We start from the raw sequence: 26,804 nt of genomic DNA on the forward strand, positions 1-26,804 counted from the left end.
TCTGAACCTATCAATTTGGATAGCTCAGTACAGTACAGTGAGCACAGTACTGTACAATACAGTACAATATAGTACAGTGAATAGGGGACAGTACCGTACAATACCATACAGTAAAGAAAAGTAGAGTATAGTAAAGTTTATTGTACTGTACTCTATTGTACTGAACTATACTGTACTGTACTGAACTCTAGCCTACTCTGCTGTGCTGTATTGTACTGCTCTGTACTATACTGTGCTCAGCTGTGCTGTCCAAACTTGTGAAACATGAGGAGAATGACATTCATATCCATAATTATGCATTTCTGTGTAGTACCGATCATGATGTCATTCCTTTACCGGGTGTAAATCCACTTCACTTACAGTAGTATAATAACCAAAATGTATTTTTTTCAAACTCAAGGTGCCACGATATCTAAGGAATTATTGAGGTATTGCTCAACTGAGGAAGAGTATCTCATGATATGCTGTAGGCCACACTATTACCTAGAGAGTTTTGTATTTTTGTATCTGTATTTCTTGTAGATGTCTACATACCACCACAGACCGATGCTGGCACTAAGACCGAGCTCAATGAGCTGTATTCCGCCGAAAGCAAACAGGAAAATGTTCATCCAGAGGTGGTGCTCCTAGTGGCCGTGAACTTTAATGCTGGGAAACTTAAATCATTTTAACCAAATTTCTATCAGCATGTTAAATGTGCAACCAGAGGGAAAGAAACTCTGGACCACCTTTACTCCACACACAGAGACACGTATAAAGCTCTCCCTCCCCCTCCATTTGGCAAATCTGATCATAATTATATCCTCGTGATTCCTGCTTACAAGCAAAACAAATAAAGCAGGAAGCACCAGTGACTCAGTCAATAACAAAAGTGGTCAAATGAAGCAGATGCTAAGCTACAGGACTGTTTTACTAGCACAGACTGGAATAAGTTATGGGGTTCTTCCGATGGGGGAGTACACCACATCAGTCATTGGTTTCATCAATAAGTGCATCGACGACGTCGTCCCCACAGTGACCGTACGTACATACCCCAACCAGAAGCCATGGATTGCAAGCAACATCCTCACTGTGCTAAACGCGAGAGCTGCCGCTTTCAAGGAGCGGGACTCTAACCCGAAAGCTTATAAGAAATCCCGCTATGGCCTCCGACGTAAGCGTCAATATAGGACTAAGATCGAATGGTATTACACCGGCTCTGATGCTCGTCAGATGTGGCAGGGCTTGCAAACCATTACAGACTCCAAAGGGAATCACAGCCGAGAGCTGCCCAGTGACCCAAGCCTACCTGACGAGCTAAACTACTTCTTTGCTCGCTTCGAGGCAAATAACACTGAAACATGCATGAGAGCTCCAGCTGTTCCAGATGACTGTGTGATCACACTCTCCGCAGCCAATGTGAGTAAGACCTTTAAACAGGTCAACATTCACAAGGCCGCAGGGCCAGAGGTATTACCAGGATGTGTACTGCGAGCATGCGTTGACCAACTGGCAAGTGTCTTCACTGACATTATCAAACTGTCCCTATCCGGGTCTGTAATACCAACATGTTTCAAGCAGACTACCATAGTCCCTGTGCCCAAGAACACAAAGGTAACCTGTCTAAATGACTACTGACCCATAGCACTCATGTCTGTAGTCATGAAGTCATTTGAAAGGCTGGTCAAGGCTCACACCAACACCATTATCCCAGAAACCCTAGACCCACTCCAATTTGCATTCAGCCCCAACAGATCCACAGATGATGCAATCTCTATTGCACTCCACGCTGCCCTATCCCACCTGGACAAAAGGAACACCTATGTGAGAATGCTATTCATTGACTAGAGCTCAGCGTTCAACAACATAGTGCCCTCAAATCTCATCAAGAAGCTAACGACCTTGGTACTAAACACCTCCCTCTGCAACTGAATCCTGGCCTTCCTGATGGGCCGCCGCCAGGTGGTAAGGATAGGTAACAACACATCCGCCATGCTGATCCTCAACACAGGTCCCTCAGGAGTGTGTACTCCGTCCCCTCCTGTACTCCCTGTTCACTCATGACTGCACGGCCAGCCACGACTCCAACACCATCATTAAGTTTGCTGATGACACAACAGTGGTAGGCCTGATCACCGACAACGACGAGCCAACTTACAGGGAGGAGGTCAGAGACCTGGCCGTGTGGTGCCACGACAACAATCTCTCCCTCAACATGATCAAGACAAAGGAGATGATTGTGGACTACAGGAAAAAGAGGACCGAGCACACCCCCATTCTCATCGACGGGGCTGTAATGGAACAGGTTGAGACCTTCAAGTTCCTTGGTGTCCACATCACCAACAAACTAACATGGTCCACGCACACCAAGACAGCCGTGAAGAGAGCATGAGACTTAATAGATTTGGCATGGGTCCTCAGATCCTAAAACGGTTCTACAGCTGCACCAACGAGAGCATGCAGTTGGTTGCATCACCGACTGGTATGGTAACTGCTCAGCCTCTGACCGCAAGGCACTACAGAGGGTTGTGCGTACAGCCCGGTACATCACTGGGGCCAAGCTTCCTGCCATCCAGGAGCTCTATACCAGGAAGCGTCAGAGGAAGGCACTAAAAATGGTCAAAGACTCCAGCCACCCTAGTCATAGACAAGTCTAGGTCCAAGAGGCTTCTAAACAGCTTCTACCCCCAAGCCATAAGACTCCTGAACATAGACAAGTCTAGGTCCAAGAGGCTTCTAAACAGCTTCTACCCCCAAGCCATAAGACTCCTGAACATCTAATCAAATGGCTACCCAGACTATTTTTTTTTTTCCCCACCCGCCCACCCTGTATTTTACGCTACTCTCTGTTATTATTTATACATAGTCATTTTAATAACTCTACCTACATGTACATATTACCTCAATTACCTCAACTAACTGGTGCCCCCGCACATTGACTCTGTACCGGTACCCCCTGTATGTAGTCTCTCTATTGTTATTTTAATGCTGCTCTTTAATTACTTGTTCCTTTTATTTCTTATTCTTATTCATATTTTTTAAACTGCATTGTTGGTTAGGGGCATGTAAGTAAGCATTTCACTGTAAGGTGAAATACCTGTTGTATTTGGCGCATGTGACTAATACAATTTGTTTTGATGTCATAGCTGACACACTATCCTTTTTGCAGACATCTTTTAAACTTAATTCGGAGGAGATATTTGAGTGTTTGGAAAACATGGTCGCATTAAAACCTGAGGGGAGATTTTACCATAATTCTGTTACCAAAGTTTTCCTCTTCAAAGTTCTTCCACCAAATTTGTTTTGTACATTTTTAAGTATAAGTTGTTACAAGTAGTCATTGTGCATAGACTTGTATGGTTTGTTAAACTTTGGAATCAAGGTTTTGTGTTTGGTAAACGCATAATTCCATTATCGTGGAATTGTCCTCTAAAATGTCTACTCTGAATTAGGCATACTAATTATTTTCATTTTGGCTGTGATTCAGTGCTGACATTTCTAGAGACCTTTGGACCGAAGTAGTCACTGTTGTTGACACCTGATACGGCTCTGGGTGGCAGAGTTTGGTCAGGGAGAAACGTGAACAAGCTCTTTTTCACGAAGAAACACGTTGTCGAAGGGGATCACAGAGGCAACAGCAGCAGAGCAACAAGTCTAACTTTTACATCAAGAGCCGCACACTGGACGCACGAGTCGTTCCATTGCCAGGATCAAAGGATCCGCAGTGTTTCATGCATGGAGAGTGCATATTATTTCATCACGATCTAGAAAACATGAACTTGAACTGCGAGTTACTATTTGAATTCAGCATCTACAGGGATTGTTGAGGTGGAACATGGCGAGGGGGATGAAGGGAGGTCATCCCGCCGCTTTATTATGTACTTTTACGCTCTTGCTTTGGGGGGACGTTTACGCGCAAGTGGCTTTTAACGAAATAACGGGGTTTAGTTTGAGTCCTCCGTACTTCAACCTCGCGGAGGGGTCACGGATCTCCGCCACCGCAACGTGCGGTCAAGATGAAACGGGGAGACCGAGATCTGATTTGTACTGTAAACTTGTCGGAGGACCTACATTCGGACTTCCTAGTCAAACCATACAGGTGAAGAGTGAACACAATTGACAGTTTTATGATTGTGGTTTCATTTTGAAACGTTAATATTGTTGACCACTTTTCTGCCTTTGCTTTTTCAGACAGCTAATAATGTTTACAGTTCAAATGTAAGTTGCAAGTATGCAAGAAATTGGCATGATGAGTGCGTGCGTAAAATACTAAATATTAATGCGCATGTGTTAATAGAGTTGTTCTGAACATGAAGTGAATGGAAAGCCTACCAACAGAGAAACAACAATCCATAAAATCGTATTTGTATTATCCAATCGAATTGGAATCAAGTTGGTTCCTTGCAAACTAGTGATTTTCTTATGATTTTGCCTTCCATACATATATATATATATATATATATATATATATATATATATATATATATATATATATATATATATATATATATATTCCCATGTGAACTACCATATTTAGTTACACTGTTATTACAGTTCAATCAATGCTCCTTGCTTCCTTTCTCTTGCTGCCCAGGCTCCAGAATGAGTCACTATAGCACTATGGGAAACATGGCAATTCTGCCTGCTCTAACCAAGTTTACACCATTGTGTTTAACTCCTGAGGTCTCTACAGCGAATGCCCTCTTAATAAACTTTCCCCTTCAGGAGTTTGAATACCTTTGGAACACTTAAGGCCCAGGGGCTTTAGAACCTACACAAACAAGGCCTATATACAGTGCCATGCGAAAGTATTCAGCCCCCTTGAACTTTGCGACCTTTTGCCACATTTCAGGCTTCAAACATAAAGCTATAAAACTGTATTTTTTTGTGAAGAATCAACAACAAGTGGGACACAATCATGAAGTGGAACGACATTTATTGGATATTTCAAACTTTTTTAACAAATCAAAAACTGAAAAATTGGGCGTGCAAAATTATTCAGCCCCCTTAAGTTAATACTTTGTAGCGCCACCTTTTGCTGCGATTACAGCTGTAAGTCGCTTAGGGTATGTCTCTATCAGTTTTGCACATCGAGAGACTGACATTTTTTCCCATTCCTCCTTGCAAAACAGCTCGAGCTCAGTGAGGTTGGATGGAGAGCATTTGTGAACAGCAGTTTTCAGTTCTTTCCACAGATTCTCGATTGGATTCAGGTCTGGACTTTGACTTGGCCATTCTAACACCTGGATATGTTTATTTTTGAACCATTCCATTGTAGATTTTGCTTTATGTTTTGGATCATTGTCTTGTTGGAAGACAAATCTCCATCCCAGTCTCAGGTCTTTTGCAGACTCCATCAGGTTTTCTTCCAGAATGGTCCTGTATTTGGCTCCATCCATCTTCCCATCAATTTGAACCATCTTCCCTGTCCCTGCTGAAGAAAAGCAGGCCCAAACCATGATGCTGCCACCACCATGTTTGACAGTGGGGATGGTGTGTTCAGCTGTGTTGCTTTTACTCCAAACATAACGTTTTGCATTGTTGCCAAAAAGTTCAATTTTTGTTTCATCTGACCAGAGCACCTTCTTCCACATGTTTGGTGTGTCTCCCAGGTGGCTTGTGGCAAACTTTAAACAACACTGTTTATGGATATCTTTAAGAAATGGCTTTCTTCTTGCCACTCTTCCATAAAGGCCAGATTTGTGCAATATACGACTGATTGTTGTCCTATGGACAGAGTCTCCCACCTCAGCTGTAGATCTCTGCAGTTCATCCAGAGTGATCATGGGCCTCTTGGCTGCATCTCTGATCAGTCTTCTCCTTGTATGAGCTAAAAGTTTAGAGGGACGGCCAGGTCTTGGTAGATTTGCAGTGGTCTGATACTCCTTCCATTTCAATATTATCGCTTGCACAGTGCTCCTTGGGATGTTTAAAGCTTGGGAAATCTTTTTGTATCCAAATCTGGCTTTAAACTTCTTCACTACAGTATCTCGGACCTGCCTGGTGTGTTCCTTGTTCTTCATGATGCTCTCTGCGCTTTTAACGGACCTCTGAAACTATCACAGTGCAGGTACATTTATACGGAGACTTGATTACACACAGGTGGATTGTATTTATCATCATTAGTCATTTAGGTCAACATTGGATCATTCAGAGATCCTCACTGAACTTCTGGAGAGAGTTTGCTGCACTGAAAGTAAAGGGGCTGAATAATTTTGCACGCCCAATTTTTCAGTTTTTGATTTGTTAAAAAAGTTTGAAATATCCAATAAATGTCGTTCCGCTTCATGATTGTGTCCCACTTGTTGTTGATTCTTCACAAAAAAATACAGTTTTATATCTTTATGTTTGAAGCCTGAAATGTGGCAAAAGGTCGCAAAGTTCAAGGGGGCCGAACACTTTCTCAAGGCACTGTATGGCTTTTTACCATTATTGTAAAGAAAGACTGTTACAGTCATTTCAGATATACTTTTTACCGTTGTTCACACTATGCATGTAATTACTTGCACTGTCTGCAAAGTGTTTGTCTATGTTTGCATGTTTTGTATTTTGTGTAACTTTTATGTACGTTGTGACTGGCCTATTCATGGACTTGAATACATGTTTACTATGCACTGAATGTGTTGCTTTGTGTTGGTGGGACTCTTTATATGTTTTTATGTGTTTTGGGCTCAGAGTAACACCATTTAATTTGCCCTTTCCCTACAGGGACAGTATTGTGACCGATGCAACTCCAACGAGCCTAACAAGGCCCACCCGGTGAGCAACGCAATTGATGGCACCGAGCGCTGGTGGCAGAGCCCACCTCTCTCCCGTGGACCCATGTACAATGAGGTTAATGTCACCTTGGACCTTGGACAGGTGAGTGAGAAACCCTGGTGGTCTTACATTGGTTCCTACTCAGCCAAGTGCTCTACCTTCACGGTAGCTGTTCATTGATTGACAACGTTGACAACGTTACCATGGTGAGAGTATGAAATGTGACAGTGGGATGTCATGGGGTGAATAGAGACAAGGTTTCCCTTTCTCAGCTAATTCGAGGTGCATTATGTCATTGGTGTGAGGTGGCAACCTGCCTTCAGTGATGTAGACAGACCTCACACTACCTAGTGGTCATCTTAAAGAGGGACTGAGAGGATGAATGGCAATGAGTGGGAAGTTAGTTTTTCGGCTTCTTCAGTGCACTGTTCAGTGTTTGAGTTGAGAGTTGAGTTCAGTTGAGTTGAGTTCAGAGTTGATTCTAGCCATCGTCGACATGAGTGTGTGGAGATTATTGCTGAATGCTGATGTGAAGCAGAGTGGCTGTGTGCAATGTTCAGTCAAATTCTTTTGGGCACTGAGCAAATTTCAGGTCTGCGCAGCGCAAACTTGAACATTGTGAAAATTCTGTGCAACTTCCGGTACGCATTTACTGTGAACACTGAGGCTGTACCCACTTTAAGTTATAGTTTTAACATTGGCCAAGTAGGCTACTCTGGTTTTCAGTGGAGGCTGGTGGGAGGAGCTATAGGAGGACAGGCTCATTGTAATCGCTGGAATGGAATAAATGGAATGGTATCAAACCACATGTTTGACTCCATTCAATTTATTCCATTCTAGCTATTACAATGAGCCTGTCCTCCTATAGCTCCTCCCACCAGCCTCCACTGGTTACTATTTGATCATAATGAAGGCCTACAAGAGTACCCTACCATCTAAAACAATAGAGAAAATGCATCCCATGACATTTGAACATGGAAATAACTATTCTATCATTCATCATACAATAGCAGACAATATGTGGTGTTCAATGTAGGCCTACATTCCATGAGACTTTTAAAAAAATATGCAGGGCTTGACATTAACCTGGCTATCCACTTGACCTTCAGACAAGGAGGTGACTGAAAATGTTGTTGTGTTGTTTTGATGAAAGAAACCACATTACAAAATAAAATGCATTATTATTCTCATACCATTCTTACAGAGAATCTGACAAATTATGCTACCCTCAGCCTATTGGCTACTTAGCTTATTCAAGCAAGTCTCTAAATACAGCACTGCCTCTTTAAGGGAAAAAAAGCTTTTCACCTGACTTGCTTTTCAAAGATGTCTAGAAATGTACACGTTTTATTCTCTTGTAGGAAGCAAACACTTCCCTATTGCTGACTATAAATGATCTAGCCTAGTGGTTAGAGCGTTGGACTAGTAACTAGAAGGTTGCAAGTTCAAACTCCCGAGCTGACAAGGTACAAATCTGTTGTTCTGCCCCTGAACAGGCAGTTAACCCACTGTTCCTAGGCCGTCATTGAAAATAAGAATGTGTTCTTAACTGACTTGCCTAGTTAAATAAAGGTAAAATAAATAAAAATATAACTGGGCTAACAACTCACTAACTAGCAAAGGATATGAACAAAATGTGCACATGTGGCAACATGCAGCTCTAGCTTTAATCTCAAAACAAGCGCATCTACTCACGACAGCTCATGTTGTAAACACAGTCCAGTTCAATGTAAATGGCACAGATCCATATATGGCAATGATCTATTTGCAAATAGGGCTACTGCAGCTTTGATTGGTTATTCCGCACAGTCTGTGTAGAGTACGGGCTGAGTTGTGCATGTCAATGCAATAGAATCCTACTCCGATCCGTTATGCCTACAACAAAATATCTTGCATCATTTGTTTTGTTTTGGTATGTTGGATTGAAAGCTAACATTGCATTTATTCGATCACAATTGGCACAATAAAGGGAAATGTTGATAGTGTTAACAGGGAAAACTCAAGAACAGTGGTCACCAAACTTTTCTGAGTCATGATCACTTTGAGTCAAAATGCAACCCGAGATCTACCTTTTTTTTTACCATGACTTAAAAAACGTTAGCCTATGCAACATTAACCAAATAAAACAGTACTGTAGCAATGAGGTTTGTGCAGTAAGCTAATAGGCCCAATACATTATCACCGCATATTAGCTTTGCTGGAAGATGCCCTACCAGTGCATTTTTGTTCGGACCATTTAAAAAAAAAAAATGTATTTTTTTCAACAAGGTAGGCTATATGATCACACCGGTAATAGATCCGTTGTTGTATTACTTGTGAGGCACAACTGAGTGAGCATACATTTAAATAATGTATATTTTAGTGGGCTGATGATGCCTGCATCTGGTGGTCAGTCTCAGCGGAGGGAGAGAGCAGCAGACTGAGGGTACACTGACACTGAACAAAAAGGGACACCGTCTTCCAGCTGATGGCGGAACTTGTGTCTCACTGCATTATTTCTGCCTCATGCACAAATTCATGTTACTCCTTTGAACAAAGAACGTGAGGTATTCCTTGATATTAAAAAATACCCAAGCCGCTGATTATACAACAACGCAAGCACATCAATACATTTTCCTACTCATTCATTACTGCTGCAGTGCTTGTTGTAGCGCTGAGTGGAAATAGGAATATCGCGCATTTTATGGCTTATAAAAGTGTTGACAGTGCTGAGTAGGAATTTAAACATGAACTCACTCATAAAAACAGCAGCTCTTTGCTGTATTCGTTGACATTCTCTCTCTAGTCATGGTTTTAAACGTTTTGAAATCTCACAGTATCAACTTTGCTGTAGCTTTCTTTTATGCCTGCTACATTACTGCAGACACGTTAATCTGAGCCATCCAATTGGCCAGTGATAGGCCTATAGTGGATTTGATTTTCTCTCTAGGCCTGCCAGGAAGGCAGAGTTTGTACCTTCAGACACATGAAATGGTTCAAAATGGCAACAGTTCACCTACCCGGAACAAGGCTTTATCATTTATCATTTGTTTTTTTGCACAAATGTTTGGCGATCGACTAGGAATGCCTTGGAGATCGATAAGTCGATCACTATTGTCCGGTTGGTGACCACAGGTCTAGAAAGTGGAGTGAAGTTCAATCTTGTGCTTCTCTCCATGGGCTGTTATTTCTTCTGTGTGGCAGTCCTGGGGAAGCGGTGCAGCCATCTCGGGCTACTGCGCACCCACGCATGCATGCAGTTTAGAGGGAACATTGGCTGTGTGTATGTGTGAATGCATTTGGGATTGCGATTGACTCTCCGCATACAGTCAATGGTGGGTTTTCTTCTGTCAGTCTGCTTATGCTTTAAGTTACAAGTGTAAGTAAACCTGTCTGAGAAAGACAGGCAGCTGTAGTCATGTGAGTGATGTCCCACAGCTGGCTGCGTGCCAGGAATCAGATCATGCTCCTGTGGCTGGAGGATAGGTAACCATTAGGACCTGTGGCTGCAGCAGGAGTTCACAGCCCATGAAATTGCACCTTACGCTCAATTGTCCACGGTGAGGGGGAAAAGGGAGAAATTGTGTCCAGGGATTAGGGATCAGGGGGATTTTAAAGTCTGATCTGGGGTAGTAGGTCTGGGTTGGGTGGGTGGAGTGGGTTCAGGGCTGGACCTGTTGTGATTTGGAAACAGGTAATGTCTGCGGTTAAGGGGTGGGAACCAAATGGAGACACCTATAAAGTAAATCTTCCTAAAAGTGAGTACCACACTTCATCCATGTTCCCCAGGAGCACTGTGGGAAGAGAATGGGTAGCAGTGGCGAATTCTTCCATATCTGTTTTTAGCTGGGCTGAGCTGAGTTGTGCGGAGCAGCAGGGCTTGAGAGAGGCTAAATATAGTGCCCGCATGGCTTGAAAAAGCGTGGACGCATGCAGGGCGCGAGGGACGTCTGCGTTTAAGATGTGGTAATGCTCAGTTTATTTGGGAGCGGGGAAAGTGGCATTACTGCATTAAGGCGTGCTATAAAGGGCATGGGGATGAAGTATTCTCAGAAACTACCAACCACACGGCTCCCCCCTCCCCATTTGTCCCACCCAAACAGCAACTGACTGATTCCTCACGAAGCCTGGACAAAACAAAACAACCATGCTTTTTGGTATTTTCACGAGATTTAACCCATAAAATGATCCTTTGGTGAAATATTGTTGACATACAGTATATTTGACATTTGTATATAAAATAATTGAGAAATAATTAATAAAAGTTTGGAATTTAAAAGTTCCTTTCAATCTCCATAGTGTTTAATCTGTCGGTGCTAAAAAGCTACAAAAAAATGAATGAAGTTTTATGCTTGCTCTGTAATATAAGTTGCATTATGATTTCAATAATAATTTACTTATATCTATTTATGAATATTGAAAAATATAAACATGCATATTGAAAATAAACCATTTTTGATTTGGCAAATTTGGCAATTAATTGTTGAATATAATATACTCTACAGGCATATCAAAGTTCCAGAGTGGGATCTCTGCTAGCTTAAAAGTTATGGCCCATTTTAGACAGAGAAATTGGCGTAGTAGGCAATGCAACCAATAACAGCCCTCCTTTTACTTGTGTCATTGCACATCCTGCAAATTAGCAGCAGAGGGCGACCATTTTGAATACATTTTCACATTAATTTAGTTGGAAATGCTTACAAATTGGATCATAACTCTAAAAGTAGCAAAGATCCCACTTTGAAACTTTGATATGTCCATAGAGAATATTATTTTCAACAATTTTTTCTTTGTAGCACCTACAGATTAAACATTATGGAGTCTTAAAGGAGGTCTGTCATAAATATGCCAACTTTAATTATTTCTCAATTATTCTTTAAGATATGTTAACAACCTTCCAAAGGACCATTCTATGGATCACTCAACTGTGATCCAGTGAGGCTCCAGACCAAGCTCACCTGGCCCCTCCCCCCTTATGTCATCCATTTCTACTAAGTCTTTTGTCAATGCCAAGAATGTATTTATGAGGCTGTGTGTGCTGAGATTCAATCTGCTTTCATTAAAAAGCTTGCAGCTTTAAAACAGCTGGTTTTATTGGAGTGTTGCCTTCCAAGGTTATAATTTCACAAATTAGAGCAGACTGATTTGGCAGCATTGACCTGAGACTTATCAATTCAATGTGAGGCAAACAAAAAAACTAGATTGGCCAATATGCTAATTGGTTAAACTGCATAGATATTATGTTCTTCACAAAATCATCCCACCTAATAGAGAAACAGCTGAAAACTGAAAAACGAAGTTAAAGCAGTATTCTTCCATGATAATTGTTAAATACTGTATCCCATAGAATAATTAAGTTTGGTAAAGTTGTACAATGTTATTTTGTGGTTATTAACTCTGGGTATGCATTCTTGTGTAGGCCATGTGTTCACATCAGAGGTGTATGTAGATAAGGAAAGGTGTTGTCGATGCCTCTGAAAGAATTCAGTCAACCACACTTCCATGTGCTTTCAGCACAGATGTCTGTCAAATAGTGTTGGTTCCTATAATCCTTTGATGATTTTACAGTCATAATAAAGCATTTGTCAAAATAAGTAAATGTACCTCCAAGAAACAGAAAGATAAAGAATGTCAAGTTTATTTCAGACTAACTTGCCAGATCCCTTTCGCCCTTAACAATCTATGCCTACTTCTGCTCAGGTTTATTTAATGCTTGGATAGAATTGATCAGATTTATGTTGCCTGATAGAAGCAGTTCAAAGCCTTTGTAGATTCAGTTAAGGCACAGAACATATGATGCGGTCACTGATATTTGTAAGGGCTGGATCCAGTTAAATGAATGGTCTTTGTGGTCTCTTCTAAGACTAACACAGGTGCTTGCTCCCTCCTTCCCTCCCTTTGCCAGTCTTACCTCCATCTCTCCAAGCGGATAAATTAGATAATGGCGCCGTCATTGTTTATGTCAAACCAACCAAGTTCAAAGGGAAGCCGGGTGGTTTTTGACGTGGCCATTTCTGACGGTTCTGTAAAGCAGTGGCACGTTTGAAGCAGCACCAATCTGTCAAGGGCTGATTCCAGCTAAGCTTTTGTGGAATGTTGAACGATATAATAATAGCACAGAAAGGTGAACCCATTTCCTTTGTGGATTAACATGGTCATACGTTTGAAGTTTTTAGAAAAGGAAAGAGCCCGAATTGGCCTGGAACTTTGTATTAGACAAAATACAGTATGTCTTTGTATTTACTTGCTATACATCTTGTAGTCAGTCAGTCAGTGTGAAAGAGTACAATTCCCTTGGGTGTAGCTCCTTGTGCAAATCAACCCAACCACACCGCTGGATTATGTTGACTGAGGTGAACAGCTCTCACACTTAAGTAGCCGCCTGCCTGTGTTATCTTGTGGGCTTTTGACCTGTGACCCGTGACAAAGCCTGCCATAAATCAGGAGGTGACTTTCAACTCCCTCTTACTATGGGCAGATCCTGGGTGTAGGGGTGCTTCTTGATTTGTGTACTCTACAGTAACTGGATCTGGTGGAGGGTATTGCCTTAGTCAGTTTGTCTTCGGGGCATTGGAGCAGCTCACCCAGAAAGACAGTCAACACGTTGATTAGAGCCTTCTGCAGTGAGTTTCATGATGCAGTAGATTTGACCCAATAAATCTAATTCAACGTCTTGTTCATTTTTTATTGACTTAACGGAGGCACATTTTCTTAATTACAATATAAATGAAAACTCTTCAAAACCACATATGTCCTCCACAAACGAACACAATGAAATACTCTCCAAAAAACAGCCTGTCTACCTGTACAGCGAGACTTGCCCTCCCTTGTTAAAACTATTTACAGGGTGTTGTGGTGACTCTTTGTCCTAGTGAACATTGGCACCACGGATGGATCGGCCCCACAGCCGCCCATGCAGTCAGTTTTTTCTGGGGAATGTATTTTAGGAGCCCTGACCACATGTGCTTATCTGCCTGAGTGCCCTGAACCATGTGAGACAGAGATGCCTGGGCTTACTGCTGTCTGTCATACCACGTTACTGAAAGGCCTTTGATTGGTGGGCGCTATCCCATTGAATGGACACTAATTGGTTTGCGTGAAGCTCTGATTGAACCCTGATTGGTTGCTATTTCAGGGGGTTAGGATTTGTTTGTGTGAGATTTGGTATTTGTCATATCATGTACAACACTGATGTGAGGTGGGCTGCGATTGGCTAGGTGTGAGGTACTCATGGTTCTGAATGGTGAGCGTAGGTATCTGATTGGTATCTCTGATAAGTAAGAGTTTGTTCTGATAGGTGGGTTTTGATGCTGTACTTGTTCTCTACTCTGTAGGGTTTGGTAATGAGTGTGTGGTACTTATTGCTGGATGGCTGAGTGACTTGATGGTAAGATAAGAAAGTACTATATCAGGATATATATATACAGTGGAGAGAACAAGTATTTGATACACTGACGATTTTGCAGGTTTTCCTACTTACAAAGCATGTTGAGGACTGTAATTTGTTTAATCATAGGTACACTTCAACTGTGAGAGACGGAATCTAAAACAAAAATTTAGAAAATCACATTGTATGATTTTTTAAGTAATTAATTAGCATTTTATTGCATGACATAAGTATTTGATACATCAGAAAAGCAGAACTTAATATTTGGTACATAAACCTTTGTTTGCAATTACAGAGATCATACGTTTCCTGTAGTTCTTGACCAGGTTTGCACACACTGCAGCAGGGATTTTGGCCCACTCCTCCATACAGACCTTCTCCAGATCCTTCAGGTTTCGGGGCTGTCGCTGGGCAATACGGACTTTCAGCTCCCTCCAAAGATGTTCTATTGTGTTCAGGTCTGGAGACTGGCTAGGCCACTCCAGGACCTTGAGATGCTTCTTACGGAGCCATTCCTTAGTTGCCCTGGCTGTGTGTTTCGGGTCGTTGTCATGCTGGAAGACCCAGCCATGACCCATCTTCAATGCTCTTGCTGAGGGAAAGAGGTTGTTGGCCAAGATCTCGCGATACATGGCCCCATCCATCCTCCCCTCAATACGGTGCAGTCGTCCTGTCCCCTTTGCAGAAAAGCATCCCCAAAGAATGATGTTTCCACCTCCATGTTTCACGGTTGGGATGGTGTTCTTGGGGTTGTACTCATCCTTCTTCTTCCTCCAAACACGGCGAGTGGCGTTTAGACCAAAAAGCTCTATTTTTGTCTCATCAGACCACATGACCTTCTCCCATTCCTCATCTGGATCATCCAGATGGTCATTGGCAAACTTCAGACGGGCCTGGACATGCGCTGGCTTGAGCAGGGGGACCTTGCGTGCGCTGCAGGATTTTAATCCATGACGGCGTAGTGTGTTACTAATGGTTTTCTTTGAGATTGTGGTCCCAGCTGTCTTCAGGTCATTGACCAGGTCCTGCCCTGTAGTTCTGGGCGGATCCCTCACCTTCCTCATGATCATTGATGCCCCACGAGGTGAGATCTTGCATGGAGCCCCAGACCGAGGGTGATTGACCCTCATCTTGAACTTCTTCCATTTTCTAATAATTGCGCCAACAGTTGTTGCCTTCTCACCAAGCTGCTTGCCTATTGTCCTGTAGCCCAACCTAGCCTTGTGAAGGTCTACAATTTTATCTCTGATGTCCTTACACAGCTCTCTGGTCTTGGCCATTGTGGAGAGGTTGGAGTCAGTTTGATTGAGTGTGTGGACAGGTGTCTTCTATACAGGTAACGAGTTCAAACAGTTGCAGTTAATACAGGTAATGAGTGGAGAACAGGAGGGCTTCTTAAAGAAAAATGAACAGGTCTGTGAGAGCCGGATTTCTCACTGGTTGGTAGGTGATCAAATACTTATGTCATGCAATAAAATGCAAATTAATTATTTAAAAATCATACAATGTGATTTTCTGGATTTTTGTTTTAGATTCCATCTCTCACAGTTGAAGTGTACCTATGATAAATTATAGACCTCTACATGCTTTGTAAGTAGGAAAACCTGCAAAATCGGCAGTGTATCAAATACTTGTTCTCCCTACTGTATATAGTTTAGGATGACCGCATTTCTGAAGCTTGCTGGTAGTGGTTAATTTATTGTAAGTTATGAAGACTTCCTGTTGAACTTAATCCACTCTCTATCTTTCCAGACCCTGCTGCCTCCCACTGAAGTTTTGTCTGATTGTTTTATACCCACATTTGTCCTGGAATCGATGTAGGCTGATGTAGGCTGTATTGTGTGACATCTGTGCTGTTTTCACAAAGGGTTGGTTCTTTTCAAGGCTTCTCTGAAAGTGATCTGGACTTTTCTTTACAGTGGGTAAATGGATTGAGGAGGTGCAGTGAATTGGGCAGACTGTGCGAAAAGACCCTCCTGTCTGCCTCCCCGTCTTCTCACACACACACACACACACACACACACACACACACACACACACACACACACACACACACACACACACACACACACACACACACACACACACACACACACACACACAGCTTCATACAGAATTCTCCATCCCCACCCCACCCTGAATACCTACCCACCTTCCATGATAGCTGCATATGATGGAATAAAACATGATTCCCTGTGTGTCTGGTTCTGTGTTTGAGTATTCATGGTGCAAATGCCTTCTAATGCGATGCAGTAGCAAACAGCTAATGCTAACAGTCAAAATGATACATAGACAGTGATAAAATGGATTGTTCAGAGGATTGTGTTATAGCAGATATATAGGAATGTGTAGTGTGATGTTGTTGCAACAGCAGCCTGCAGTATTAACTGTATATGTGTTTGTTGTGTTGCTAAGGTGAGCGTACAGGACTGAGTTGAGCAGGGTTTTGTTCTCTCACTGACCGCTCCTACAGTCTATTTCCCTGATAGCCTTGGTACTGACTCAACATCCATATATCAGCAGCATAACTTCACAATTAGGCCCTGGAAAGAACCAGGTGCTTATCAAACCACAGAATACTTTTAGGCGCAAGTACTCTATCATACATGGAATGGAATCAGAACGTAGATCATAAAAAGCAAGAATCAAAATAATCAAAAACATATTTGGAATGGAATAACTTGTGTTACCAATTTTGTTCAAATACAGTGTCATCATTATTTGGTTCTTAACAAAATCTTAAATTGAATATCCTTTCCTTCTGTTGGTGGTGGTAATATTGATGATACATTGTCTAAATAGGCATCCAATATCATTCCTATACCTTTGTCAGTGTTTACTGTATAGCTGGCATAGTCTAACTCTTGGGAGACATGTTTGGCTCCCTAGCTGTTGCTGTGGTGATGATGGAGGTGATGTAAGTAGCTGTGTTTAGCTGGTGGGCTCTGCTCTGCTCCGCTCTGTGGTGGGCGCCATGCCAGCTGCAGTCGGGTGTCTGTTGCACATATTTACAGCCCCGCTCCCTGGGCTCGGCCTTGCAGGCAGCCCACACAGTCTGGTTAGCAACCTCACCCTGGCTTCATGTCTGGATCACATTGTTGGACAGGAATGCCACTACCTCCTAAACCTGGAGCTCCATTGTGGAAAAGCAGAATGGGTTTATCTTAACCCACCTTTTCAAGGCCCGTGGAGGCGATATACATAGTGTTACATAGAAATGCTTATCAGAGGTTGTAGACCTACTGATACAGTCATTGACGCAGGTGTGGGCAAAGATTTTTCCGATATGTATTTTTGATACACGATCACTGATGCGTCTTGTTTGTTCTAATTTAGATCGGTTGTTATAGTTTTATTGTGGTGCTGGTTACAAACACAATATGTTGTAATCAGGTGTTTAAATGTAATCCATTTACTAGACGTGAACTCTGAACAAGCCATTATAATGGGTAAGCCACCGACACAATCATACCTACTGAACAAACATACAGGAAACATTCTCAGTCAATGGCAGAGCAGCAGCTGTACCTTTTACAATAGGTTCCTTGCTTGTATAAACTTGCATTCATCACATTTTCACAGTGCATACAATTACCTCTTGTGACTATCTTTGGGCCAAGCCCACATTTTTGGAGAGACTATTTTGAGTATATAGCTTTAAAAAGGATCATTGAGTCCCTGGAAAGAGGTGGAATGTATGCCCACCATGGAGACAGAGAGAAATACCCCCATGACCCACCCCCCTCGCCACTATCACCACCTGTTCCACTTCAGACAAACAGTTGTAGATTGCATTGTTTCAATCCAGACTAAAAACACCCCAGCCCCATTGCGCTGAAACTGTCTGTCTGTCTGGCAGGCTGGCAGGCTGGCAGGCAGGGCCTGATCCGCTCCAACAGAAGGCGATGGCTCCTAGCTCTGCCGTGGTGCATTCCTGTGCCCTAACATCAGACACAAAGAGATCTCTGTCAGATAGATTCTACTGTATCTGTTAGGCTTTTGATTTTACAGTAGCCCTCCTGAACCCTCCTGGCTGACTGGCTCCTTCCTGCCTAAGACTTGGAGATTATTTGTTTCTGGACTGCAATTGAACACCTGTCTGCCCTACATTTTTAGAATAACAAGCACATGTAATGACAAACAATGTTATCTAGAGACCATAGACAGTAGGATTTCAACTCTATTAGTTCATTTAATTGAACTTCTTTAAGCCCAGTAATAGACCTATTGGCAGCAGACATCGTAGTAGGTGGTGTCTTAATGTAACAATCTCACAGAGTACTCAGTATTAAATTAATGAAAGACTATATCAACCCAGTTCATTGAGTTCATTTGATCAACATGGTTAGATTACAGTATGATTGGAAAGGTCCACAAGGCAGACATGGCATTAAGTCATAAAGTCACGCAACCAGCCTATTTTCCATAGGCTCTAATACTGTATTAGTTTCTAAGTGTAGACTATTTGTTCAGTGGGAGTATAACCCTGACTGCCAGGCTCCGTTACCTGAAGCACAGGCATGTGTGAAGTTGGGGCAGGAATTCTGCATGGAGCCAACAACACGGCAGTTGTCCGTCATTATACAATTGATAATGTGCTATAATTCAGGCAATATTTTTTTCTCTCAATAAAACATTGAGTATCTCACTCCATTATGCGGCTGTGTTACATTTATCAGAACTGTATTTTTTTGTTGAGAAGGTGAGACCACTCAGTAAACATGCAGTGAGAGGAAAGTGAGAACACTAGGGTGTGATTAGGCTTGGCCGGTATCCAGATTTTCATATGGTCATTCCCTCCTTCATACCCTCCTCGGGATTTACGGTATTAACAGCATGGTTCACGAGTGGGCGCTAAAAATGCAAGGAAAGCCCATTGGACCTCTGTTACACAAACTAACAATCACATAGATGCTGTTAGCTAAATGCTAACAAGCGAAAACGAACATAAACTAATTGTAAAGACAGGCAAATCCAGCTCATAAAGTTACACAAGCATAGCTAGTAGCTACCGAATGTCATTTTCGGTGAGTGGGGACATTAACAAGTGAAAGTGAATGAGAGAATACAAGTGTAACTTCATCATCTCATGTGCACCACACAACAGAGACTCGCTGATAGATATAGACTGCTATGGACTCACCAGCTCCCGACGTCTGCTATGTACATACAAACACGTGACTGGCTCGACTGTTCTGGGGAACTACGATAAGCTTCATATTGTAAAATAATGTGACAGGTGAAATGAAGAACGCAATCTGCTTTATCTCCTAATGTATTGCCCAAGTTGACTGCCGGAATTAACTTAAAAATCTACAAATATTCAAATTTATTGAAAAACTTCAAATAAATAGTTTTGATGGTATTGACGTGGTTGAAAAAGTAGTATTAGTATTTGGAAAAGGTATTTACGGTATACCGCCCAAGCCTAGGCATGATGGTGCAAACACTCAGTGCAGTGAAAGGAAGGTGACAACACTGGGGCGAGATGGTGAGAACGGTGTAATGGTGGGAGGTTGCTGAGGCCTCTATTCTCTGGGGTGATAACTGAAGTTTAGATGAGAGATCTGGACACTTAACGCCCTGTGTATATGGCTTGTTTATGGGAGTCACCGGCAGGAATTTGGACTGGGGCTAAAAGCTGAAGGAGTGAGATGTGACAACAACCTTTTTGACCCTCCACACCCACCATCCTCCATAGAAATGACTAACACTCCTGTTCCTGTGGCCCAGGCCTTTAGATTTAGGGTGGAGATCACTTCAAGTGTTATGATGAATAAAACCAATATCCCAGTTCATGTTGAGTTTTATTGTTCACAGGGCTTGTCTATTCAATTCTGCTTCATGTCTTTGCAGCACATACCAGGAGTCTGGACCGGTACTGTTATCATGTCACCAAGATATTTCAGGCTGTTCCAAACAGAAAGTGCTGGATAGCAGTCAAGTATGAATATTTAGACTGGCAGGACGGGGGGATGGAACAGAGCCCTGAGACAGAAAAGAACAGAACACTGCCAGGCCAGGCCATTCTCTCTCTCTTGTTCTCTCGCTCTCTCTCTCTGTCTGCCAGGAGACAGTTGTATTCTTCTGACAGGTTGTCTCTAAGCATTTTCTCAGTCATTATTTTTTTCTCTATGGATTATACACTCTCCTTTCGTATTTTATTGTTTTATTAATAGGGAGAGAGAGACAGAGGGAAAATACTTGTTTAAAGAAGCCCAGTGGGGACAGGATTCGATCCCACACAGGTAGCACAGGTAGGGGCACATACTGTGTACTGTATGTGTGTTTGAGGCAGCAGCCTCAGCCGCTAGACCTAACTCATGTTCTGTCTTTCTGAAGGGTTGGTTTCTTGTGAGGTTGAGTCATCATGGTTTAAATTCCAATCAGGGTTTGGCTCAATTGAATTGAGAATGCCTCAAATTCCAATTCTTGAATTTGAATTGAAGTAGTAAACAGGATACAGAATTGCAATTTGAATTTGAATTCAGTGAAGTTCTATTTTATATTTGGTGTAGTCTATACAAATATCTTGTAGATAAAACATCAAACATGTTGTTATATACAGTACCAGTCAAAAGTTTGGACACACCTACTCATTCAAGGGTGTTTCTTTATTTGTACTATTTTCTACATTTTGTAATAATAGTGAAGACATCAAAACTATGAAATAACACTTATGGAATCATGTAGTAATCCAAAAAGTGATAAACAAATAAAAATATATTTTATAGGTATATTCTTCAAAATAACCACCCTTTGCCTTGATGACAGCTTTGCACACTCTTGGCATTCTCTCAACCAGATTCATGAGGTAGTCACCTGGAATGCATTTCAATTAACAGGTGTGTCTTGTTAAAAGTTAATTTGTGGAATTCAAATCAAATTATATTTGTCACATACACCTGGTTAGCAGATGTTAATGCGAGTGTAGCGAAATGCTTGTGCTTCTAGTTCTGACCATGCAGTAATATCTAACAAGTAACTTAACAATTTCACAACAACTACCTTATACACACAAGTGTAAAGGAATGAATAAGAATATTACATAAAAATATATGGATGAGTGATGGCTGAACGGCATAGGCAAGATGCAGTAGATGGAATAGAGTACAGTATATACATATGAGGAGAGTAATGTAGGGGATGTAAACATTATATAAAGTGGCATTGTTTAAAGTGGCTAGTGATACATTTATTACATCCAATTTTTAATTATTAAAGTGACTTTGATGCACCTGTACTGACCTCGCCTTCTGGATGATAGCGGGGTGAACAGGCAGTGGCACGGGTGGTTGTTATCCTTGATGATCTTTTTGGCCTTTCTGTGACATCGGGTGGTGTAGGTGTACTGGAGGGCAGGTAGTTTGCCCCCGGTGATGCGTTGTGCAGACCTCACTACCCTCTGGAGAGCCTTACGGTTGTGGGCGGAGCAGTTGCCGTACCAGGCGATGATACAGCCCAACACGATGCTCTCGATTGTGCATCTGTAAAAGTTTGTGAGTGTTTTTGGTGACAAGCCGAATTTCTTCAGCCTCCTGAGGTTGCTGCGCCTTCTTCACCACGCTGTCTGTGTAGGTGGACCATTTCAGTTTGTCCATGATGTGTACGCCGAGGGACTTTGCACCTTCTCCACTACTGTCCCGTCGATGTGGATAGGGGGCTGCTCCCTCTGCTGTTTCCTGAAGTCCACGATCATCTCCTTTGTTTTGTTGACATTGAGTGTGAGATTATTTTCCTGACACCACACTCCGAGGGCCCTCACCTCCTCCCTGTAGGCAATCTCATCGTTGTTGGTAATATATTCGACCACTGTAGTGTCGCCTGCAAACTTGATGATTGAGTTGGAGGCGTGCATGGCCACAGGGAGTACAGGAGAGGGCTGAGAAAGCACCCTTGTGGGGCCCCAGTGTTGGCGATCAGCGGGGTGGAGATGTTGTTTCCTACCCTCACCATCTGGGGGCGGCCCGTCAGGAAGTCCAGGACCCAGTTGCACAGGGCGGGGTTGAGACCCAGGGTCTTGATCTTAATCACGAGTTTGGAGGGTACTATGGTGTTAAATGCTGAGCTGTAGTTGATGAACAACATTCTTACATAGGTATTGCTCTTGTCCAGATGGGTTAGGGCAGTGTTCAGTGTGATTGCGATTGCATCGTCTGTGGACCTATTGGGGCGGTAAGCAAATTGGAGTGGGTCTAGGGTGTCAGGTAGGGTGGAGGTGATATGGTCCTTGCCTATTCTCTTAAAGCACTTCATGATGACGGAAGTGAGTGCTACGGGGCGATAGTCGTTTTGCTCAGTTACCTTAGCTTTCTTGGAAACAGGAACAATGGTGGCCCTCTTGAAGCATGTGGGAACAGCAGACTGGGATAGGGATTGATTGAATATGTCCATAAACACACCCGCCAGCTGGTCTGCGCATGCTCTGAGGACACGGCTAGGGATGCCATCTGTGCCGGCAGCCCTGCGAGGGTTAACACGTTTAAATGTTTTACTCAAATTGGCTGCAGTGAAGGAGAAGACGCAGATTTTGGTAGCGGGCCGTGCCGGTGGCACTGTATTATTCTCAAAGTGAGAAAAGAAGTTGTTTAGTTTGTCTGGGAGCAAAACACCGTGGTCCGCGACTGGCCTGGTTTTCGTTTTGTAGTCCTTGATTGACTGTAGACCCTGCCACATACCTCTCGTGTCTGAGTCGTTGAATTGCTACTCTACTTTGTCTCTATACTGATGCTTAGCTTGTTTGATTGCTTTGCAGAGGGAATAGCTACATTGTTTGTATTCGGTCATGTTTCCGGTCGCCTTGCCCTGATTAAAAGCAGTGGTTCACGCTTTCAGTTTTGCGCGAATGCTGCCATCAATCCATTATTTCTGGTTGGTGAAGGTTTTGATAGTCGCTGTGGGTACAACAACACAGATGCACTTGCTAATAAACTTGCTCACCGAATCAGCGTATTCATCAATGTTATTGTCCGATGCTTTGCGGAACATATCCCAGTCCAGGGGATCGAAGCAATCTTGAAGCGTGGAATCCGATTGGTTGGACCAGCGTTGAACAGACCTGAGCATGGGTGTTTCCTGTTTTAGTTTCTGTCTATAGGCTGGGAGCAACAAAATGGAGTGTTGGTCAGATTTTCCAAAAGGAGGGTGGGGGAGGGCTTTGTATGCGTCGCAGAAGTTAGAGTAACAATTATCCAGGGTTTTACCTGCCTGTGTCGTGCATTCGATATGCTGATAAAATTTAGGGAGCCTTGTTTTCAGATTAGCCTTGTTAAAATCCCCAGCTACAATAAATGCATCCTCGAGATATATGGTTTCCAGTTTACATAGTGTCCAAGAATTTCTTTCAGGACCGTCGAAGTGTCTGCCTGCGGGGGGATGTACACGACTGTGATTATAATCGAAAAGAATTATCTTGGTAGATAATACGGACGGCTTTTGATTGTAAGGAATTCTAGGTCAGGTGAACAAAAGGACTTGAGTTCCTGTATGTTGTTATGATCACACCACGTCTCGTTAATCTTAAGGCATACACCCCCGCCCTTCTTCCTACCAGAGAGATTTTTGTATCTGTCGGCGCGATGCATGAAGAAACCAGGTGCCTGTACCGACTCTGATAACGTATCCCGAGTGAGCCATGTCTCCTTGAAACAAAGAGCGTTAGAATCTCTGATGTCTCTCTGGAAGGCAACCCTTGCTCGGATTTCTTCTACCTTGTTGTCAAGAGACTGGAAGTTGGCGAGTAGTATACTCGGGAGTGGTGCGCGATGTGCCCGTGTACGGAGCCTGACAAGAAGACCGCTCAGTCTGCCCCTTCTGCGGCGCCATTGTTTTGGGTCACCGGCTGGGATCCGATCCATTGCCCTGGGTGGTGGACCAAACAGAGGATCCGCCTCGGGAAAGTCGTATTCCTGGTTGTAATGTTGGTAAGTTGACGTTGCTCTTATATCCAATAGTTCCTCCCGGCTGTATGTAATAGAACTTAAGATTTCCTGGGGTAACAATGTAATAAGCAATACATAAGAAAACAAAATACTTGTCACGATCGTATGAGTGAGACCAAGGCGCAGTGTGAATAGAGTTCCACATATTTTTTATGTACTTAAACTCACCAAAACAAAACAACAAACAACCAAATGAACCGTGACGCTACTAGTGTGCACAAAGGCACCTGACTGTAGACAAGATCCCACACCAGAAAGTGGGGGAAAAGGGCTGCCTAAATATGATCCCCAATCAGAGACAATGATAAACAGCTGTCTCTGATTGGGAACCATATCAGGCCAACATAGACATACAAAAAAAACTAGACATGCAAAAACCTAGAGTACCCACCCTAGTCATACCCTGACCTAACCAAAATATATAGAAAACAGAGATATCTAAGGTCAGGGCGTGACAATACTGCATAGTTTCCTAGGAACACGAAGCAAGGCGACCATCTCTGTCGGCGCCGGAAGTATGCGTTTGAGCCAATCAGTTGTGTTTTGACAAGGTACGGGTGGTATATAGAGATATCCCTATTTGGTAAAAGACCAAGTCCATATTATGGCAAGAACAGCTCAAATAAGCAAAGAGAAATGACAGTCCATCATTACTTTAAGACAATAAAGTCAGTCAGTCATAAAAACCATCAAGCACTATGATGAAACTGCCTCTCATGAGGACCCCCGCAGGATAGGAAGACACAAAGTTACCTTTGCTGCAGAGTTCATTAGAGTTACCAGCCTCAGAATTTGCAGCCCAGAAAAATGCTTCACAGAGTTCAAGTAACAGACACATATCAACATCAACTGTTCAGAGAAGATTGCATGAATCAGGCCTTCATTTTTGAATTGCTGCAAAGAAACCACTATTAAAAGACACCAATAATAAGAAGAGACTTGCTTGGGCCAAGAAACACGAGCAACGGACATTAGACCGGTGGAAATCTGTGCTTTGGTCTGATGAGTCCAAATCAGAGATTTTTGGTTCCAACCGCTGTGTCTTACCACTGTGAAGCATGGAGGATGAGGTGTAATGGTGTGGGGGTGCTTTGCTGGTCACACTCTCAGTGATTTATTTAGAATTCAAGGCACACTTAACCAGCATGGCTACCACAGCATTCTGTAGCGGTACGCCATCCCATCTGGTTTGCGCTTCGTGGGACTATCATTTTTTTTCCAACAAGACAATGACTTCAACCACACCTCCAGGCTGTGTAAGGGCTATTTGACCAAGAAGGAGAGTGATGGTGCTGCATCAGATGACCTGGCCTCCACAATCACCCGATCTCAACCCAATTGAGATGGTTTGAGATGAGTTGGACTGCAGAGTGAAAGACAAGCAGTCAACAAGTGCTCAGCATATGTGGGAACTCCTTCAAGATTGTTGGAAAAGCATTCCTCATGAACATGGTCGAGAGAATGCAAAGAGTGTGCCATCAAGGGAAAGGGTTGTTACTTTGAAGAATCTAAAATCTAAAATATATTTTTGGTTACTACATGATTCCAAATGTGTTATTTCATAATGTTGATGTCTTCACTATCATTCTACAATGTAGAAAATAGTCAAAATAAAGAAAAACCCTTGATTGAGTAGGCATGTCCAAAATGTTGACTGGTACTGTACATGCATATAAACTATTGTTGAAACAGTTCATTTTCAGGGCAAACTCTTAAAATGAATGATCAAGTAAAGCAAAACCTGTATGCGATTTTTCAAAGTTATTATATTTCATGAATCACTTTTTTCAGAATGCATAACATCCTCAAGTTGACCCTGAGGCCTTCAAAAAGAAGCAAAACAAATGACATGGTTGGTGGAAATATAATTTGCTATTCTAAGCACAAAGGTTAAAAGAGTATATGAACATTGTTTTCAGAGAAAAGTGATATATTCTTTGGTATCTGGAAGTGTGTCCTGTCAGATTTAATGAAACTCTCATGTTCTATGACTGAATGGAATTTATTTGAATTGCACTGAGTTAAATTCTACTTCCCGTCACTCAAACTCATATTCAAATTCTACATCTTGTGGGGTGTGGCCAGTTTAAATTGAATTTCAACTCATGAATCACAGATGATCCATTATATTGATTGACCAGATGTTCGAGTGGCCCCTCTAACAATGGAAATACATGTCCTCATTGGGAGGAGGTGAGATCAGGTGGGACAATTCTAGCCATTGAGAGGGCAGATAGGCCTGTGAACAACAGGCACAACCCCAAACACATCTCCAATATAAAGTGTTTTTTATCAACATTGGCGGGATGTCACGTGTCCTACTTATATCAGTACACTCGTCACAACCTAAGCCTTATGAAACTTCTATTCTATCAAATTAGCCTCATGTTACAAATAAACCATAGTGTTTTTGTTGACTAAATTCAACACTCTCTCATTGACCTCAAAACAAAACCTGATTGTTTGGTGGGTGAAAAACTAAAAAACACCACATGCTGGAGGAGACAGATTTTGGACTGAGTTTCCCCTCTCGCTTCGCCTCTTCCTCTCTGGTTGAATGCAAGGGGCCAGGGTTCCGCTCTAGAAGCACGGTTTCAACTGCCCCTACAGTCTTGCTTCGGTATTGCAATTTAAGTGATGCCTGGCTCAGAAAGACTATTTCCATAGATGATCACATAGAGAAGTCAGATTAGAAAATACCTAATAAAACACTTTAGTTGTAATCTTTGTGCACCAAAAATACATAATAATTCAAATAA

At 42.4% G+C, this 26,804-nt stretch overlaps 1 protein-coding gene across 5 annotated transcripts in view; it reads left to right on the forward strand.

The window, feature by feature from the left end:
- The first annotated feature begins 3,537 nt into the window (after positions 1 to 3,537).
- The window catches only part of LOC110530407 (laminin subunit alpha-3), a 115,798-nt gene continuing 92,531 nt past the window's right edge, over positions 3,538 to 26,804 (forward strand). For 2 of the 5 annotated variants that reach the window (XM_036986043.1, XM_036986045.1), the window contains exons 1-3: positions 3,539 to 4,078; positions 4,171 to 4,197; positions 6,688 to 6,840. In XM_036986043.1, coding sequence (XP_036841938.1) covers positions 3,815 to 4,078; positions 4,171 to 4,197; positions 6,688 to 6,840 — 444 coding nt within the window. In that variant the 5' untranslated portion in view covers positions 3,539 to 3,814. Of the gene's footprint in view, positions 4,079 to 4,170; positions 4,198 to 6,687; positions 6,841 to 26,804 lie in introns of all 5 variants that reach the window. The other 3 variants (XM_036986044.1, XM_036986047.1, XM_036986046.1) reach the window with 2 other exon arrangements.

Source organism: Oncorhynchus mykiss, chromosome 8 (assembly GCF_013265735.2).
Source record: "Oncorhynchus mykiss isolate Arlee chromosome 8, USDA_OmykA_1.1, whole genome shotgun sequence".
NCBI lineage: Eukaryota > Metazoa > Chordata > Actinopteri > Salmoniformes > Salmonidae > Oncorhynchus > Oncorhynchus mykiss.